This window comes from Thalassophryne amazonica, chromosome 15 (genome assembly GCF_902500255.1).
Source record: "Thalassophryne amazonica chromosome 15, fThaAma1.1, whole genome shotgun sequence".
In the NCBI taxonomy this organism is placed as follows: Eukaryota; Metazoa; Chordata; class Actinopteri; order Batrachoidiformes; family Batrachoididae; genus Thalassophryne; species Thalassophryne amazonica.
This window is the reverse complement of record NC_047117.1, coordinates 61,268,464-61,289,471: the sequence shown is the minus strand read 5'-3', so window position 1 is coordinate 61,289,471 and position 21,008 is coordinate 61,268,464. Positions and strand designations below refer to the sequence as shown.

The window sequence follows — 21,008 nt, the reverse complement described above, 5'->3', positions numbered from 1 at the left end:
ACACTATTGCCGTAATTTCCACCACAACACTGTAATGTCCCTTTAAACAGTTTGAATGAAAGATTGTTTGGGTAGTTTCTATGGAGATAAACTGACATCAGAGCACATGTATATAGCGCCAAATCACAACAAACAGTTGCCCCAAGGTGCTTTATATTGTAAGGCAATGGTGTGGTGGAAATTACATTTACAAGGCCAATAGTGCCCATAGTTAAAGAATCACCCCAATACTCAAATTTCCAGGAACCAATACTGAAACTCATTTTCCCCCATACATTGAACAGGTTAGGTGTAGCCTGGAAGCAAAAACATTTAGATTCTGGAAGAAAGACTTCAAGTGTGAAAGTTTGACCATTCTAATCTTTAAGCAGATATGCACCCATTAGGTTACACTTATACTTAATATACAGAAGGAATCTTGTGCTTATTTCACATTTGTATTTACAGCTCCCTGCAGAAACAGACATACGAGGTCTATTAGAAAAGTATCCGACCTTATTTAAAAAAAAATAAAAAAAAAAAGACATGGATTTGAATCATGTGCTTGCGTGAGCCAACCTTGAACCTTCATGCGCATGCGTGATTTTTTTCACACCTGTTGGTTGCGTCATTCGCCTGTGAGCAGGCTTTGAGTGAGGAGTGGTCCAGCCCTCTCGGTGGATTTTCATTGTCAGGGAAATGGCTGAGAGACTGCCGCTTTGCTTGATCCATTTTTTTTTTTTTTTTTTTTTTTTTTTTTTAGAAACTGAGGGCACATCCATGCGAACACCATTCGAGAAATTCAGGTGGTTTTTGGTGAAAATTTTATGGGCTTCAAAGACATTAAGGGATGTTACTGTCCCTTTAAGGACGGCCCACAGCAGCTGTGGGGCGCGCTGCGCTCCAGCTGCCATCTACAGGCTGAGCGACCATTTCATTTCTAAACGGATCGCGGCGTTGCTTTGCACGGAATTCCTCTGCACGTCTGTCTCAATTTGCCAAAAAAGTGCTGATGTCCACGTCTTTTCACGGATAAAACACAGCGTCCAGTTTGGAAATGAACGGCACATTCCACTTGTAACGAGGAGTTTGTCATGGAAAGAGGAAAGGACGCTTCGCGCGTCACGACGTCAAGCGAGACAAAGAACACCTCCGTTTCAGAGTGCCAGAAGGACAAGCTGGGACATGTACAGCTCTCCACAATTTCTCCGATACTCACTCGACTGGTAAGCACTGAAAGGCATGTAGTGGGTGCCGCGACACGCAAAGCAACGCCATGATGAAGCATCACAGAACATGTTCTGGCATGTCCAGGCTCGTCCATAATTTCTTGGATAATCACTCGCCTGAAAAACCACCGACAGCTGAACGCCATCTCAAAGCCGTCCTGTGAGACCAAAATGGAGGTGGTTTTGTGTCGGTCCAGCAGCGAATCCATTGTGACGTGCGAAGCCTCCGCTCGTCTTTCCATGACAAAATCTCTTGTTAAAAGTGAAATCTGCAGGAAAATAGTTGATGTCCAGCTCTTGTGATAACCAGAGAAATTGCACACGATGGTCACGGACCCACAGAGCGATCAGTTTAGAAATGAAATGGTCGATCAGCCTGTCGGTGGCAGCTGGAGCGCGGCGCGCCCCACAGCTGCTGTGGGCCGTCCTTAAAGGGACAGTAACATCCCTTAATGTCTTTGAAGCCCATAAAATTTTCACCAAAAACCACCTGAATTTCTCGAATGGTGTCATGGATGTGCCTCAGTTTCTAAAAAAAAATTTGATCAAGCAAAGCGGCAGTCTCAGCCATTTCCCTGACAATGAAAATCCGCCGAGAGGGCTGGACCACTCCTCACAGGCGAGTGACGCAACCGACAGGCGTGAGAAAAAAAAAAAAAAAAAAATCGTGCATGAAGGTTCAAGGTTGGCTCACGCAAGCACACGTGATTCAAATCCATGTTTTTTTTGTTTGTTTTTTTAAATAAGGTCGGATACTTTTCTAACAGACCTCGTACACCCCAAAGTCATCGACACCGTGGGTGGGTGGTTGTGGGACGTCACTCAGTGATGAGTCTCCAGCTCGACCACGGTCCACTCCCCCTGAGGGGAGCTTCCAGTGGCCTCTGGGGAGAAACTGCTAACAGAGGTGACTGTGGCAGAGGGGGGAGTGAGAGGAGGCAGCAGGTTAGGCCACAAGCTGCTCTCCAGAGGGCTTAAGGTGCCTCCTCCACCTCCTGGGAGCAGCAGCAAGGAAGAGCAGCCATCTCCATTCAGAAGCAGGGTCTGAGTGATCAGTTGCTGGACTATGTCCACTTTCTCACCCCAGTCCAGGTCCAGAGGCGGCGGTCGCGCTGAAGAATCAGGAGTGCAACAAGAGGCATCACCATCCTCAGAGGAGTGTTGAGGGCAGCTCTGGGTTGCCGGGGAGGAGTCTTGATATTTGTCATTCTCCACCACTGTCTTTCTTATGGGGTTGAGCTCCTCTACTCTCTCCACTTCACCTTCAGCCTCATCTTCACTGTTCTCCAGAGCTTCATAGATGGTGCACAGTCCAGAGGATGGAGACAGCAGGACAGTCTGACCTTTGGCCTGCTGCAGCTCCTTCCCTTTGCTCTCCATCACATCCCCCTGATCCTGCCTTTGCCACTCATTCCTCTTTATCTCTTCTTCTGCTTCATCTTTCTTCTTCCTCAGCTCCTCTTCTTCCCTCCGCTTCCTCTCCTGCTCCACCTCTTCCAGGGGTTTGTTCTGTTGTTCTCGCCGTTGTTGTAGTTCCTGCAGTTGCCTCTGGTGTTGTTCCAGCCTGCGCAGTTGGGGGCTTTGTGCCTGCTGCCCATGACTCCTGGATGGGAGGTCAGCACCAGTCAGCCCAGCAGTATTGGGAGGTTTGACGATATCGCAGTAGGTTCTGACGTATGCAGGGTGTTCACGGGAGTGGAGGTACGGAAGTGCAGTGAAGCCTGTGAGTGAGAGTAAGTGGGAAGGAAGATTACAGCAGTGACGTTTTACTTAAAAAACACACACACAAAGGAAAAAGTTACAGGCAGCAGGACAGTGAGAGCAGTGCAGAAAATCAAAGCAGACAAGTGTGACAGAAACACTGTAAAGCCAAGCCCAAAGGTCTGCAAGTAGCCTGAAGCAAACATTTAGTAGTTTTGTGACAAAGAAGAGAACCAGTAGCTACTGAAATACTTTGAGATGTGAAATAATGAAGAATACGTAAGACTACAACCAGGTGAGGTGACTGGGGGTGGTGGTTTTGGCAAAGTTGGGAAATTTGAGCAGAGAGCAATTGTGTATTTTTAAAGCAGTTTTACAAATGTGTAACAACTGAAACACCCAGAAAATAAAGATTTGAATGTGGGGGGGGGGGGGGGCAAGGCAACAAACCTCCTGTATATGCAATTAATGACTATGGTGAGAGAGAAAAAAAATTTTTTTTACTGCAAACTTGAGAACCTGTAAATGGAATAGTTTTCTTTTCTGAAAGTTTACCAGTGATACATGCAAGAGCTCCATGCACTTAGTCCCACAGCATCACAAGTCAAATAGGTTTCATGTTAAACTAAATGGCACCTACAAGTTGTCAAGCAACACCTTTTTACCCTGAACACGCCAGGCTACAGTAATGAGATGAATCAATGCACCACATGGACATGCATAAGCTTGTATAAGTCAAGGGCTGCAAAATTGTGTAGCAGGAATGCTTAAAAAAGGCAACAGAAAAGAGCAAAAGAGGGCAACACACCCACAGTGAACGCCAGAGATTTAATGTAGGAGCAGGAAGAGGTGGAGGAGGTCAGGCTCTTCGGGTAGGACGCATGGCGACGTTGAAGTTTGATCATTTGATGAAGAGATTTAGTAGAGTTGAATCTTGAATCTTTTGTTTGTTCCTCTTGTCTGGACTAGTTCATGGATGTTGACAGACGTCTTCTGTCACTAGTGTGAATGAGCTCTTGTTTTGTCCAGAGGCACAGGCCAAACATGACTGAAGCGTTATGATTTACTGATCCATTGTTGGCAACATTGATGAGTGAGAGGTGTATATGATAGTACTGAACTCAAATGGTGAAACTAAATCTTTTACAATAAAGTCCCAAACTCAAAATTACACTCCTGGGGCTTCATGTACAAAGACTTGCGTGGATTTCCGACTGAAACATGGGGTACACTAAAACACAGAAACCGGCGTATGCGCAAAAATATCCAGATGTATCAAAGTGTGCATGTTCCGTTTGTACATCCTACTGAACGTGGAACTGAGCGCAAATGCAGAGGTACCAAACTCCTCCCTCTCCATGCCCTATTTGAATATGTAAATTTATGTAAGTAGGTCCTAGGACATGGGATAAACCCTCTGATCATTCCATATGAACACAAAAGAAATTATACAGAGTGTGAGCTACAGATGAATGAAATGACGTGGAGACACGCAGGGATAGATTATTTGGTACCCTGTCAAATGGAATAAACATGAAACGGCGTGTGTGTGAGGCTGTAACTGCTGTGGGCTCAGAGCAGCGCACGCACGCACACACACTTGACAAATACTGAACACGGAGACAATCGGGCGCTTGCTAAGAAACACTGCAGCTCTAGTTTTACCATCAAGCAAAACAAAAAGGTAATAAAAAAAAAACATTTGAATGCACACATGCCCATGTCTGGAATTACATGAATAAACTATACTCACTAAGCAGCACCGTGCCAGCCCCCAAGCTATTCCCAACCCAATGCATTTGCGCATCACATATGATTTGTACATTGATGGAATGAAATTGTTTCCTATTAAGCCAAAATTCATCAGATTCCCAAGGGATTAATAAAGTTCTTTCTAATCTAACCTCTAATTTTTAACGTTTGCATGTGATGTACCTGGATGACATTCAGATGATTGTGTCCCACACAGCTGGCAAGGCTCGGCTCAAGGTTGACAGGCACACTCCTGACTGATCAGCCAGCTCGCGCTGGAATGCACGTGTTGCCAAGATGCCCAGTGTGGTCAGTACCTGTGTGGACACAGACAACCCCTGGCTCCTCGCCATATTACGCTCTGACCGCACAATTCCAGTAACAGTGGCCTTGGTAATCAAAAGCAGCCTATGAGCCAACTGTCATTTGCAATTAAATCCTTGTGTTCCCTGAATACACGCTCACATCGGATTGCACCATTTGCAAGGTCCTCTGACAACACTAACGCAGCCATTGTTAATAGCATTTTTCTTCATCGCTTTGCACATGCTTTTATATTCACCCATGCAATTGCAAACACGTGGGTGTGTTAATTATTCGTAAGTGTCCAGTGTTATCACCGACGACTTGTTTTTACACTATTAACAGTTTCCGAGCATCGCCTGTAAGTGTCAGCAATGGAACAATAGCTGTAGAAACGGGCATACTCCAGCCATGAACTTGGCGTAGTGCACCAAACATTTCCACGGTCATTTCACTTTTGATACATCTGAATGTTAGCATGGAGATGGACGTACTCCACCTTTTGTACATGAGGCCCCAGCTCAAAATCAGCATCACCCTGATTTTTCAATATCTAATTTCATGAAGTGTCTGCCAAAAAAAAAAAAAAAAAAAAAAAAAAAGCATTGTGTAATTTCAAAAAGGAAATGCACACTAAAGTTATTGGCATCCATTTAAATTTTTTTCTGAAAATCCAAAATCCATAAAAGCCACCTATTGTTAAAGCTGTACAGCCTATTAAATTTCACAAAACTGACAATTTAGTTTCTACTGAAATCCAAACATTATAATGTGTTTATTTTTGTAACATTGCAAAATTACAGCTCACTCTAAGAGAACATACTTACCTGGGCGGAATTTCAAGATTATTTTATTTTCCTTTTATCATCTACAGGAGACCACACATGTGTGCATGAATGTGGTTTAGAGATTACCTTTGACCCTTGCGTGATGCATGTTCCCGGAGCATGCATGCTCACACCCGTAAGATGCCTTGTAAATCATTTTAGATGTTAACCTAGGTTCAAAAATAGTGTTTTTAGATTTAGAAGTGGTTCTCTCACAACCTCTCCAAAGTATGAGAAGCATTTTACATTTATACAGAAATAAGGTGTTTGAGCATTTTCTGCCATCTTGGTTTATTTGTTTGAGCGAGCAGCCAGCTGACCTTGCACTGCTTTTCTCTACTTTGATTGGCTGTCGCAATGTGCTTCTCAGCCTCCCCCGCATGATCAATGACGTCGTTACCAAATGTAGGGCATGGCTGTTTGCTTGAAATTTTTCCCTTCAGGGGAATAAATCCATTTGTTCCAAACAGAACAAATTTTGATTATATTGGCAATGTCATATTATGAAACCCTTATTTAAAAGCTAAGGAATAAAATTAGTGGTGTCAATGAAAATTATTTTCATGGCTAAAATCTTAAACCCAGTGCTAGTAAACCTTTAATTGTCAGTGTTTACATAAATTAACCAAGTTTCACTGCAATAAAAAGGGCCCAATTATTCCTGGTTTCATCTGTGCAATTGTGAAGAACAGTAGGGATGGGATGACTAGTCATAATCGTTGACTACGACTAGCTAAAAGCCGACTTTTTTTTTAATGTATCAGCTAGTCAAAAGCCATTTAATAAGTTCATTTAACCCGTAAATAATAGACCTGCAGGAGCTGCCATCAATCCCTTCACTCAGTGAAGAAAGGGTGTGTGAAGCTTTGCAGGTGAATTACTCAACTCAAACAGGTAGTCTATGCCTAGTAAATCAATGCAGGTATTGTCTTCATGCTAATGCCATTTTCTGTATTTGTAATTTTGCGCTTATATTTGTTCAAATAAGTGTCACATTTGCATTTCACCATGTAGATTCGAAATTGGCTTAATTCATTCAGTGTCAAATTCAGTCATTGACTAGACAATGACTAAGGCACCCAACTAGTCAACTAACAAGTTTCATTAGTTGCTCCAACCCTAAATAACAAAGCATCAGAAATGCAATCGTCACAGAAGTTCCAAAGCCTAAAAAGAGAATTGACAAATATCTGAAGATACCAGTTTTAACAGTTTGTAATGTTGCCAAGACATTCTAAGCCTTAAACTCAGATGTCTGAAGATTGATGAACTACACAAACCACCCAAAAAGTTCCAGGCTGACCTGGAGCAATCTGGAGTGGTAGTTTTAACTTGTATCCTATGCTGCACACTAAACCAAGTAAGACTGTTGAAAGGAACCAAAACTAATGAGACAACAAGAGACCAGACTCATACTCTTTGTGATATTGTTTTCTGGACAGATGAAACCAAAGTCAAAGTTTGAGGCGAGGTTCTTGGCTATTTCAATAGGACAAAAACCAAAGCACACATCCAACAACACAAAATAATTGTTGAAAGGAAAGGACAGACCACTTTGAACTGGCCAGCAGTGAGTCCTGAGCCAAATACACTTGAAAACCTGAAATCCATTTCAAGAAGGAGCCCAAAAACAGCAGTGGAAGATATAATCAGTTACATTAAACAATAGGTATGGTTTGTGTTTGAATCACAAAAAAAAAAGATTTGTTTTTACTTTCTTGTTCTATAACCTTTGATCATTTCATTAAACATTGATTAAAAAAAAAAGGGATGATGATAGCTGGAGCCAAAGGGAAGGGCAGCCATGGCAACTCAGAGGGATTCATTGTTCAAACTTTTGTGAAGCTTGTTAAAGATGTATTAATGGAAGAAAAACACTTCAGAGAGATAATACAGCAAGGTGATCTTATTTAATTGTAAGGTCAATGGCCCCAGTTGTATTTTATATCTATTGAGCTCAAAGCATTTGACACATCTTCAAAACCACTCAGCAGCAAACCACATCCAAGAAAGGGATCACTGTAAACTGTACATTTCCCCGATTCAAAGAGCACAATTAAAAAAAAGCAAATAATTGTCATTCTGGTTTATCAAAGAAAAATCCTAAATTTTACTAATTTTAGCTTTCAAAATGTGAATTTGCTCCTTTTATGTTTTGAATTACTGCAATCATTTTGGATGATCAGTCGACTGCAATTTTAAAATCGTTTTGCAGTTCAGACAGTTTAGGTACAAGTTATTTACTTAGACCACTCATGAAATAACATTTACACATTCAACTACTAACTGCAATTGCTGAATTACCAGTCCAAGTTGTGAAAGGGACAGTGATAGAATGTTTCACAATTTTTCTTTACTCCACATCCAAGTCACCATCTCAAAGTTGTTCAACAAGAGCACGCCATGGTAAAGAAAATAATTACAGGAATGTTTATTTAAAGCTTAAGACATACCTACCCAGGCCTAAAGGCAGTGTAGACTAAGTGCGGGGTCCATGCAGGGGGGCACCACAAATGAGGGAAAAAACAAGTAGTTAATTTCACTATTCTTATACTAAAAGTAGTTATTATTGAATATAAAATAAATGTAAGTCAATATTTTTAACTGCATAGCAAAGACTATGATAATAGTTTCCTCACCCCCCACCCCCAACGTGTCTGATGAGTGGAGCCCTCCTCCAAAAAAAGTCCCAAACTGTCTGGTCGCGATTAATTACATGAACAACAAGTCAACAATGTAAAAACGGACCAAACTGTTGGTGCCCAGTGGAGGAAAATTGGGAATAACAAAAATTGGAGGAAAACGGTGACCAATTGGGTACAGTATAAAAAAAAAAAGAAAAGAAAAAAAAAAAGGACAAATTATTTCTTTCTGTTGCATTGCGTCAGTGTCAACGTGCCTTCATCCATGGTTTGCCAATTCCCAACTCCTAAGGCATTTTGGGGTGAGGTTCACCTAAACTGTCCTAACCCAAATAAACTGTTTTGTTGGGGTGGTAATAGTTGGTAAGAGGCTTTGAGCGGAGTTTCTCCCATCAGTTTGACATGCATTGATTGCCAACATCAGTGACCAGCTGTTTACATTTTTATTCAAGCCAACCTCACGGGAGGGTCTGAGAAGTTATGGTTAGAGTTAGAAGGGGTAGAGTTAGAAATACCAAAATAATCGTACTAAAAAAACAATCGCCACAAAAATAAGCATGAGACTGGGCTAGAAATGGCATGTGGTTAAGCAAAGCTTATATTTTTCCTGCTGTAATAGGTACAAAAAAAAAAAAAAAAAAGCCATAACATAGATGTAAACTTACCTGATTATTTGTGTTACATACAGTTCATGATGTCTGTTTATTTGCGCACATCAACCTCCCTCAATTCCGTGGAGGTGCCGGCGCCTCCATGTGGGAGTGTCTATATATTGCAAATAGGCACCTAATGGTGTCACATTATTACTCCCCTTTTCAGATGCTCTTTTGGGGTATCTAAGCATAACTATGTGGTCTCCAAAACAACTCCTATGATTATGTCATAGATGAGTTTGCTACAAGGAAAATGAGGAGTCGAGCTGTAGTAGGCAATGTGAGGGTGAGGACATGTTTAGGTTTGCAGTTGCAAGGTTTCTAATTTGTTCTGTTCTTAACTGTTTTTATTGACTTGTTTGACATTTTATTCTATAAAAAAAAACACAACAGTTTCTTGTGTGAGTGTGTGGGTGGGGAGCGCCATTAAAAATCTTGCCTATGGCGCCAAATTGGACTGGACTGGCACTGCTTTAACGTTAATCATGCCAAAAGCTGAACAGAAAGAAAACTTGGGATACATTTAAAGTGCAAGAAGAGTGACAAGCTAATTCATGATTAAGGAAAGCTACAGGGAAAAAAAAAAAAAAAAAATACAAGTTTACAACTGTTAAACTTATGTATAAGTCAGATAAATACACATGAAAAACGTAATAGTCAATTCCACATTTATTTTTCATTGATTTTGTTTTTGCACTGTAAATAGAGTCGATTCTATGCCAGTTCACGACAAGCAGGAACATCTTTTTAAAACAAGACCAAACCCAAGCACACAGAAGAGTAAATAGGTATTGCACATATAGGAATTAAGCCATATAGTCATAATGGAATCTTGCTCTCTGTTTTTAAATGTGATTTAATGTGATTACATCCACCCCCAGAGATTTCAGGACAACAGGAAGTACAGAGATATTTTGTGGAGATGGAATGGCCAAAGGAGACAAAGGATACGCAGGCAGCCCAGAGCAATGAACTATACGTTACCTGCAAAAGAGTCGTCAGTTTGTTCACAGATAGCTTTATAACAGGGGGGCTGGATTCCTCATCTGGTTGCTCTAGGAGCTCACAGGAGCTTTTCCGGGACCTTGTTCTTCTTCATCACTTTCCATTAACTCTGCTTCCTGGTACCTGTATTCAGCGTAGTGCTGCTCTTCCATTGTTGGCTGGTTGTGAACCTGCTGGACAGCACACGGCTCCTTGGACTCCTCAGACAGCTCCTCTAGGGAAACACACCAGGGCTCTTGGGGCAACTCTCACCTGTTGACTGGCCATTGAGTTTGAAGCTGATGGTCATTACGTCAAACCCAGAAGTCACAGAGGTAGCTGAAGGTAGGGTGAAGTCTTCCCCAGCACCACCTTCCACAGCCTCGGACTCTGCCTCCTCTCCTTCCTCCACAGTAGATAGGCAGCGTTGACCAAGAGGCTGACTTCAAGGTTGCATGGGCAGATTCCTGACCTATCTGATGAATCCCCAATCAACTGAACCTCTCCCTCTGTGTCACTGGCTTCATCATCTGTTACAGATGATGAAGATGCAGTTGTGGGCTCTCCCAGGATCTCATCAGCAGGGAGGGTTTCTGCTTCAGCCTCTTCTTCTCCATCCAAGTACATGCTGAGGTCTTGTGCTCTACCTCAGGCTGGTAATGCTGCGCAGGCACAACTCCAGCCTGAGTGCGAGATTGGTGCTTCTCTTGATCGTAGTCACCAAGTTCCTCTGGGGTACTTGGTTTCACTGCTCACAGTACTTGACAGTGACATTCCTGGGGCAGAGAGGTGAGCTGGAGCTAAGTTCTGCATCAGGGGTAGGCTGGGCTGATTCATATACATATGAGACGCTTCATTTTGCACTCATGTGTGACAGAGGGATGATGAGGAACTTCTCGATTTTCCTGGAACACAGGAAATGGACCCAAGTTCTAACCAAGGCTGGCTTGGGATTGTGTTGGGGTCTCAGAATCTGCTTGCCAAGGGTCAGTGAAGGTGCTAACCACAGCTCCTGCTACCTCCAACATCTGCTGAGGCTTGCGCCCATGGATCTACAAGCGGGTTCTGTTGATTCCACTGAGCAGCTGGGGCTGAGGGCAGCAGGTGAGGAGGAGGTGGCAGTTGGGCCAACCTTGTTCAAGTTGTCCAACCTTTCATCCTCGACAAAGTCATCCTCATCTGCATTGCCATAGCTTTCTAGTCCACTCTCTGTTACACCCTCACTGGCCATTTCTACATCTTCATCATCATCCACATCATTATCGTGCCTGGGTCTCTGTGGTCCTCTGCTTGCTCCGAGCCAACATCCATGTCACAACCACGATCGTAGTCATCCTCATCATCCTCTTCTTCCTCAAAGTCATTAACTGGTATGTCAGGAACCTTCTCAAGTCAGGTGAACCTGCCGAGGCTCCTTCAATGTCCATAGCTCCTTTTAGACTGCCGTCCCCCAAATCGTCAGTGCTTCTGTGCCCTCCAATACGCCAGGGGCACTCAGTTCAGAAGCTCCCTGCTGACTGCCACTGACCTCTTCAGAATCCAGTTCAGACAGCAATGCACCACCATGCCCTCCAAGCACATCCACCCAATGGCCCAGCTGAGCCAGGACGAGACTCTTCAGTGGGTTGTGTCGCACCACTCATTTCTGACACAGAAACCAGCTGACTTCCCTCTTTCTCCTCTTCATCCTCCTCCTCATTGAGATTGTCAGAGGAAACATCTGAGGTGCAGCTGCTGTTGGAAGTGATTTAGATGTAGTACAATCTGCTAATGAGTAAACTGGCTCCGACGGCTCTGTACGAGAGGCCACTTCAGATAATTGAACTTCACTGGGACACAGGGTCTCTCCTGCATCACTAGAGGAGGAGTGGAGGCGTCTGTCTGCTCATGATTTGGAGATATTTGTGGGATGGTTGTCCTCTCAGGACTGTGTGGAGACCAAGCAGCGCCATTGTCTTGCGGAGTCTCTTTGTCAAAGCCTTTGGAAGATGCCTCTTCTGGTGCTGAGGTAGCAAAAAGGGATGGTTGCGGTAAAACTACGGCAGCCTCTTTGGGAACTGTTGGAAGTGCTGCAGCAGCCGGTGTACTTGTAGAACTCTGTACTTTTCCAGGCCCACTGTGCACTGGGACGTCAGTCTTCTTGATGGCAGTGAAAGGCGGCACAGTAGGGTTAAGGCCTTTCTTGCCTGAGAGTTGCTGACTGTAGGTTTGTTGACTGGTAAAGCAAGTGGGGGCCGGCCCGATGGCTGCTTGTTAACAGCACGGACTTGAGCAGTGGTTACAGCAGGTTTTTTAGTAAGCTTCAGTGGGTCTTGAGTTTTGGATTGCTTGGATCTGCTACCCTGCGTTGACATAGGTTTTTTAGCGGCAGAGTTAAGCTTTGTGGTGCCTGGGTTTTTGAGGCTTCAGGTTTTTTGGGAGCAGCTGATGTTGCGGGTTTCTTGGCCACTGTAGCAGAATGCGGTTGACAGACATCTACAGCAAACAGAAACCAAATTCAATACAGCCAAACCAGTTTCAATAGAATGTTGTCATTTATGAGCATGAAAAAATGGTCCCTAAGATTTTGAATAAAATGATGTCCTTCATACATGCATGATAAATGCCCTTTTCTTTCAAAGGTCTACAGCATCATGGGAGAAGTTTGTAATTGAGTTCAGCTCCATGACCTTGTGTCAAAAACATTGCTAGAATAAATTCAGCCTTAAATGCAGTAATTTAGTTCAAACTATTAGAGTATCTTGCCATATCATTTTTAAATTCCAGCCCACAAACATTTGTTAAACATAAGTTTCAAACCTTTAACAGCAGTGGGTTTGGAAGACTGTACTGTTGTGGTTCGGCCACTAGAGGGTGCTGTAGTAACTCTGGGGGCTGCAGTTTTGGCCAATACACTGGTAGAGGGTTTGGTTGTAGCTTTGGTGGGCCTGGTCATAGCAGATGCAGGCCGAGATGCAACAGGCCTGGAAGTGGAAGGACAGAATTAGACAAAGTAAAACGGATGCTGCTTATGTTGTGACTTGCCCTCTGTTGCAACAGTTAGATTTGTAAACCTGATACTCTTCTGCTTGAATTCATGCATAAGGACAAAGAAATTACCTGATCTGACATTTAAAAATAAATAAATTTCACCATGGGAAACCCAACAGAGCCCTAGTCATCTATTACTACACTGACACCACCATATGGAAATTGTATTAAAAATATTAAATTACTTTTCTGTATTCACTAAACCTGGAACACACACACACACGTTGCCACATCTGCCACCATCCATGTAGACCACTGTTTATTATTTTTGATTTCCATCATCTGTGAGGACATCATGGAAGTTGAGACATGCAGCTCCTTGACATTAGACACACAAGTTTTCCATGGAAACGTGGATTTTCGCTTTTGAAATGGTCAGGAACCAATAATTCTATATTTGCTACAATGCCTTGTTGCACTCCCTCACCTACAAAATGGACAGTCTGTATGCCCGGGTGGTTAGCATCCAGGACCTAAGATAGTTCCGTGATGTCATGAGACCCAGATCTGGATGGTTGTGTATGGAGACATTTACTTTACTTTTTAACAGCAGCAGTTAAGAGGAGGTAACAGAAAACAGACTTTTTTCCATATCTGACGTTGCATACAGGTAGAATGTGAGCAGACAGGACCACTCATTATAATAGAAATCAAGACCAAAAAAAGAACAGAAAAAAAGTTTCTGTAGACTGAGATTGATGGATGAACCACAAATGAAGACAGAACTCAGACTTAAAAATCCCACAATGACCCCAAACAATTCATTAAAAGTCTCCCTCTGTGCTTTCATGGGTCATCAATGTTTGAAGGTTGCTGAAGTCTTTAGCTTGATTATGTCGTTCTAGTCTAGTCGTCTCTCTCAACTCTAGTTGTCCAGCCCCACCCTCTGGTTCCCCCCCAGCTCTCTCTCTCACATGACTATTTTACAGGATTTAAAGACACACCACTTAATGTTCTCATCCCTGTTGTGTACTGAAATACATTAAAAATGGTGGAATTATAATGTCTGAATTATCGTTTGATAATGAAATCGAGTGAACACAAGTGCAGCCCCCCCCCCCCCCCCCCCTTGCCTGCCTCTCTTCTGTGATGGAGAGACTGCACTTGCTCATATGAAACTGCAGGGATTGTAAAAAGCACTAGAGTTCAACTGGAATCCTGCCAGGACCATTTAAGAAAGTGGTTTCACTTATTCTCTGCTCGCGTTCCATTGGTTATCTGCACAAATGAACTGAACCATGAGGGCAACTGCAACAGAGCTCAATTAAACTAGGCAACACTTGTCTGGTGTGAAAATACCCTAACAAGAGGGCAGGCACTGAGGGGAATAATGGTGCCTGGACCCTACACATGGTTCCAGGGTGCTGGCTGTAATGGTTCTACTGTTGTGTTATTACCGATTACATTTCCTGCCAGAGGAATGATTTATATTTATTCAAACACCAAAGGGAGGATCATGTCAACTACACAGCCATAAATGGCCTTTCTTAATCAAACTAAAGATCATTGCAAGGGTAAAGGTCAGCACAGGGACAAGTCAGATATTTTGATGAATCCTTTGTAATTAACTCAAACACAATCTCAAATGTTTACCAAGATCCAAACAACACAACAGTGGATATTAATACCCACACAGCTGCAACATTTGGCCAAAGTTCAAAGTGCAACCATGTCACATTCCAGGGAACCTGTGTTCCACCCATCCATGACTTCCTGTTTCTGGTTGTTCCTTCAAACACAGCAGGATGCTGGACTCCACTGGCACACCTCCGTTTCAGACTAAATATCCATTTGGATCTTGCCTGAATGAAAAGGACAGGGCTTGGACAGTTGGTTCAGTTTATCCCCTTTTCATTTCAGTCTTTCTAAAAATAATGGCATTTCCCCCCCTTTTACACTGACTCACAGAGCACCACTTGGAGACAAATAAAAACTGAGCATCAGGAAGAATGGTGTATATGACTTGTAACCCATCCAAAACAACTACTTTGCTCCTTCCTGAGAGTAGGACACATTCTTTGGGCTGTTGTGGCCCCACATTTATCAGCTTGACAATGAAAAGTGAAGGCCTGAGTCCAGCCAGCAGACAGAGTTGTAGCCTAGCACCAGCACTGGCTCTTCACAAGGCCCAATGATTTATGCTCTAGACCTTTTCTGTGAGGACATTAATCCCTTCTACTAAGATTGCTAGACAGAAATCACAGCTTGTTGCCAAAAGTCCAACAGAGAAAAAAATATTAAAAAAAAAGAATTGAGAGGAAAGCATGTTGAGCAAAGCAAAGGCACAACCAAATTGCACCAGTGTCATTTGGAAATGACATTACTTCAATAGGTAAAGACCGTTACCCACGACCAAACCAGCCAATTCTCAATGGTGACCCATTATACATCTGACGATTAATGTGTTCCAACTAAATTTCTACTTCCTGTTGTGACTCCTAAATTTTGGTGCCTCTATGTAGGAAGACCACAAGAAGGTACAAATAAATGCAAGAAAGGCTGTCCAAATGTCTACCAGTGCAAAGACATTACAACAGAGGTTAGGGAGATTTAAATTTGGGTAGGATGGCAAAATAATAACAGCTGCACTTGTCAATTCTAATTGGTCAGCTGTGCAGTGATATTTGTGTGCAGGGCACATTCTATTAACTATACACAATCTTCCACAGATGGACACTAAACACCAGAAACAATGAAGACCATACTAGACAGGTATATCACTTCAGTAGTAACAAGCTTCCCCTGACCCCCAACACACCCTGATCTATATCAGCAGTCTCCAAGACTGTTGTTGAAGAGCACCCACCTTACATGTTTTCCATGTCTCCAGACTATCCACAACAGATCCTCCAAATCCAACATTTCCCAGCTCTTGACTGACCAAGAACACCTGATTGACCAATTAGGCATGGTCAGAGCAGGAAAATATAGATGATGATAAATGCTCTGCAGGAGCAAAGTTGGAAACCGTGATCTATTTTACCTCGCTGAGACAAAATACAAGGCTATCAATACCACTGAAAAAGTTTAGACACAGTACATGCCACATTTTACTTGAACAATCTGTTCTTTTGGGGGCCAGGGGTAGTTTGGTCAACAACCACTTCCAGTGTGTCAGTAATGTAGAAGATAGTTGGTATAGTTTGAAAAACAGGGTTTATATAATAATTTTAAAAAGCTACTCAAGTACAAGAGCAATGTTACTAAAGCAGTGTTGAAGCTAAATACCTTCATGGTAGTACCATAATGAATGCTTAAAGCAATGCTTAAAACTTGTGTTCTGCTGCACTGCTCAGATTTACAACTGAAAGTCATGATTCAGACGAAGCCTGTTGATTTGGCCACGTGATACCACAAGAACCAGCACATATACACATTAGGACCATCATTAAACAAAGGCTTCAACATTGGCTTTTCCATTATACAGGTGGTTTAAAATGCAATACCAGCACGAGGGTAGACACCTACTGCTGACTGGGAATGTGCACTGACTGAGGATGTGTCCTTGGGAACAAGCCAAAGAACAGTCACATAAAAATGATCTACTACAACTGATATCAGACATTGACAATGAACTTCACACTGATATACATCAAGAATAATCACCTTGAGCCGGTCTGTGACACCCTGTAGTACATGTCATCAAGATGTTCAACGCTATGGATCATAGCCACATTGATCAACTCAACACTATGATTGAAACAATATAACTGACTAAATGGCTAAAGTAATCCACTAATATTTTAATACTTGAATAGTCTTTGGAATCCATTCAGGCAATGCTGTTGTATTTCAATTACAGGATGGCATTAGTCAAAGCTCTTCCCGCGAGACAGGTTAGAGACCACTGGTGTATCATTAATAAAAGTTAATATTAAAATCGAGCCTTTAAGTAAAGCAAAGATCCAGAGGATCTCAGTCCTCTGTCAGAGTTGATTTTCTGCATTCCAAAGAAATAAGACATTATCAGCCCAGGTTAAACTAATGGGAGCAGAATACTATCAAGTTAACTATTTACTAGACAGCGTCATATCAACATCATCTCTGTGTGCGATCAGCTCAGGTAACAGTTCTGAGCAAAATTTTTTATTCTTTTAAAAATTGATAGGGAAGCCATATCTATATATTACACACACACACGCGGCGAGTTAGCCATTTTATGCATGTGTAATACAGATGAATTTTAGGCATGTCATTGTATATTTCATGTCACTTTAGTTAAGGTGTAGTAAGCTGCACTGTGTGTATGTTGTCATCAATTTTCATAAAGCAATTTTTGGCATTCATGAGACTCAAGTGAATGATGATAAAAAAGGTGATAGCATGTCACATCGCTGCAATGCTCCGGCATGCCGTACACAGCAGGTAAATTTTAATTGGAAAAACGCGTGCTTTAACTGGCACACGTAGTAAGTATAGTGTGATGTTTGCTACCTGACCTGAGTACCACATGAACTGAAAATAAGGGCTCCGAACTGACTGTGTGAGTTTTCATGCATGTACTCTTTCAACTTAAGGGCCCCAGTGACCTCCCCCTTGGTGCCCCTAGTCACCATAGCAAGTTGGTGTCAACTTGCTTAATTACTGCGGCTGTGCATAGTGAACACACACACACGGTCAGCCTTATTAGATTTTTAGTGATAATTTCAGAGATTCTCCATTTGGAAACTGTGGGTCTCCATCTGATAAAATAGTTTAACTATCATCAGGTCAGCCATTAACAATACTGGGAACATTACAGCTGAAGCGATATTGACAGTATCTTAAGTGCACACACACACTTTCACAAAACAAATACAAGGAACACAAGAACACGTTTTATTTCATTTTGGTTGAGATGGACAAATCATTTTCCTTTAGATGCATTTTTTTCTGTCTGAATAACCCATTAGCAGCACTCATGTTTGTTATCACAAATCAATTGAAATTTTATTCCATAATCATCTCACTTCTCACAAATTTATTATCCACAATCTAAGATATTCAGTAGTTCATGATGAATTGTGCTAAAATGACTAGTTCAACAAAAGTGAAAACAAACACTGTAAAGCAAGTTTTAGCAATTTTGTTCAATTTGGAGCAACTTTACCCAAACCACTCATTTTAAACCAAGATTGTAGCTGTGCCATGAGGAGGAGGCTGACATCTGAACCCAAGATAGAGGGTCCGTTGGTGGAACAAAAGTAGTACTTCAGTGTGGCTCAACTGTGGCCCTCTGTCTTAGGTTATTTCTAACAACATGAGTCACAATCCCAGAACAAAGTCGAAATCTGACTCGATAACAGTCAAAATCCCACAAAGCACATCACTCTACACTACTTTCCAGGGCACCAACATAAAGTCACCCTTTCATGCAGGTTAAGGATAGATTACATAGTTCACTGCAGATCTGCAGGCAAAGATGCAAGTTTAACAAAGACAAAAAACAGTTGATTGAGATGAAAAACAGAAAGCAGTAAGAGTACTGTTTGGGGAGGGAGGGGAGTCCGGTTTCCCTTTTAACATCATTTAATAAAGGCGGCCATTTCTACTCTGAACAGTCAATGGCCTGGTATATTTACTTTGTCACCTGATGCGCATGAGTGGTGGATATACATGCCTGGTGGTCTTTGAAAGGCTGCTACCATCAGTTTTTGATGCGGCTGAAGTGCTGGGTTTTGGGGCATTGGTAACAGCTGATCTGCTGGCAGCAGCTACAATAACAAATAAGAGGGGAACATCACTAACATAAGACTGAACTGAGTGAAGAGAGGGGGGAAAAAAAGGTTTCACTCTGCACAAAATGATATAAGTCATTATAACTTATCACATATTTCAAATTTAACATTTATTCACTATTTGCACTGGTGTCTTAAATCTGTGTTCATACTCAAAGGTTTTTTTTAGTGCAACAGATAAACAATCCTGTAAATGGATGGATGAAATTACTCTTGAAACAACTGACTAGCTACCTGAATTTTCCAACAGGAAGCCATTTAGGGGTCAATAGAAGAATTACACAGGAGTCATGATAACTGAGCATGACATGGCCCAAACTATTCCTTTTAAAACTCTGTTAACTCAGCTAATAATTTGCATTACTTTTGCCCCAAAATTGGTGCAATTTTAACTTTTGACCCCTGTACAAACTGACCTTTGTCACCATGCTTACTGTTTTTACTGTCGCAGATAGTCCAAACTATACCTTTTTTGAATTGTTATGATCAAGTGAATAATTTGAACATAATGTTTTCAATATGATTAGCGCATCTTTTAATTTTGACCCCTGTGCAATTCTTCAACTGACCCCTGCCTGGCTGCCTATTGAAAATTCAGGTGGCTAATCAGTTATTTCAAAAGAGCAGTGTCTTGTGCTGAATTTGATGCTTGTATCACCACTGGCAGGATTCCGCTCTAAATACTCGTATTTTCTTATCTGCTGCACTACTCATATTTCCAGCTGAAACCGCATGACAAATCTGACTCACTCTCTAAAACATGCATACAAAATTATATATAAATAAAAGTCCTTGAGACTCACATGTACTTTTGGGTTTGGGCTCGTTAACAGTCTCGGCTGCTGGTCTCCTGCTAGCCGTTGTTGCTTTCCTCCCATTTGTTACTGTAGCAGCAGCAGAGGTGGTCCAAGCAGGTCCAGACATCTTGTCAGGTACCCTTGTTTGGTTCTTAACTGTAAAAGATGCTACCGCGCCTCCTGCTGGTCTTTTCGGCACTGCTCCTACCACTGAAGCTTTCGTTGTAGAGGTTTTTGTTGTCACTGCCACGCCAGTCTTTGCAGAACGATTGTGAGAGGATTTTGCATCATTCACCATGGAGGCCGGGGCAGCACCTGGCCGTGGGTTACATACAGATGTTCCAGCGTTCTTAACACTGGGCTGCTTTTTAGAGACAGCTTTTGGTTTGACTTCTGGATCTTTTGCTGTCTTACGAGTAGCCTCCTGACCAGCAGCTTCCTGTGGTTCTGATGGGGGAGAGTCTTGTTGAGGTTCGTTACCCTGTGGTAAGGAAGGATTTGCTTCTGCTGTTGGTTCTGTGGTTTCCATGGTAACACCATCCGGTTTCATTCCCTCCTGAAGTGTAGGAGCAGATGTTGCCGATGTTGTAAAATAAAAACCAGGGGCTCAACCTCAGCACCTTGAGTGAGTAGTTCCTCTTACACTTCAATGTCCTGCAGGGGGAAAGCGAAAACTGAGATTAATATTTCAGTCGTATTAAGATACTGAATGTTTCATGAAGTTATGACAAGCACTACTGTAAGCCAAACACCATTCCTTCTCCTGCTAATGTACAGTCCGTGACAGTTATTCGCTCACCGATTTAACACAGAGCCGATGTGACTGTACAGGAAACACCAATCCAACTCCTGAAACTATTACAAGCCACAATGAAAAGACACAGCAAGACGTAAAGTGTGCACTTCAAGGTACAGGTCTGACAAATCTGACAGGGTATTATTTTGCTCCAGATGACTTCTAGCATCTAAATACTGAAAGTGAAAGCTGTGGTTTGAAGTCGTGAAAGCAAACGGAGCATCCACAAGCTGGTGACACGAAGACCACAGAGGATGAAGAGAGGGAGGAAGCAGGAAATGAGCAGCAAATTGCTGATTTGTTTGCAATCATCTTCTGCTATGCAGATGCATATTGTTAATGTTCATGTTCTCCATGTTTGTCGAAGAGAGATTTGTGCTCCAGAGAAATCATCAACACTACTGGGACATCATAATCTAATCAATCCTGCAAGAGGCTGTGGTGAAGACGTGAAAAGGACAAAGTGTATATGTGCAAGTCATGCTGGTCTTTCACTCACTCACTGACTCTCTCTCTCGCGCGCACACACAAAAAAAAAAAAAAAAAAAAAAAAAGAATTTCTCCTACTAATCACTGCCTACATCAGCGTTCTCCATCT

The 21,008-nt window shown here is 42.2% G+C and overlaps 2 protein-coding genes across 5 annotated transcripts in view; both read right to left on the bottom strand.

Moving 5' to 3' along the window:
• Positions 1 to 320: 320 nt before the first annotated feature.
• Positions 321 to 10,380, bottom strand: LOC117526604 (GRB10-interacting GYF protein 2-like). Its single transcript, XM_034188662.1, has 5 exons — positions 10,344 to 10,380; positions 10,171 to 10,305; positions 10,071 to 10,127; positions 1,992 to 2,929; positions 321 to 475 (listed from the first exon to the last, which is right to left on the bottom strand). The coding sequence occupies exons 1-4, from the start codon at positions 10,378 to 10,380 to the stop codon at positions 2,031 to 2,033; spliced, it is 1,128 nt and encodes a 375-aa protein (XP_034044553.1). The 3' UTR covers positions 321 to 475; positions 1,992 to 2,030.
• Positions 10,381 to 12,254: 1,874 nt separating this feature from the next.
• LOC117527124 (proteoglycan 4-like) overlaps positions 12,255 to 21,008 on the bottom strand; it is an 86,460-nt gene continuing 77,706 nt past the window's right edge. For 3 of the 4 annotated variants that reach the window (XM_034189306.1, XM_034189305.1, XM_034189307.1), the window contains exons 2-5: positions 19,621 to 20,268; positions 18,700 to 18,793; positions 12,870 to 13,033; positions 12,255 to 12,545 (exon numbers count right to left, since the gene is read on the bottom strand). In XM_034189306.1, coding sequence (XP_034045197.1) covers positions 12,373 to 12,545; positions 12,870 to 13,033; positions 18,700 to 18,793; positions 19,621 to 20,164 — 975 coding nt within the window. In that variant the 5' untranslated portion in view covers positions 20,165 to 20,268 and the 3' untranslated portion in view covers positions 12,255 to 12,372. The remainder of the gene's footprint in view (positions 12,546 to 12,869; positions 13,034 to 18,699; positions 18,794 to 19,620; positions 20,269 to 21,008) is intronic. The other variant, XM_034189308.1, reaches the window with a different exon arrangement.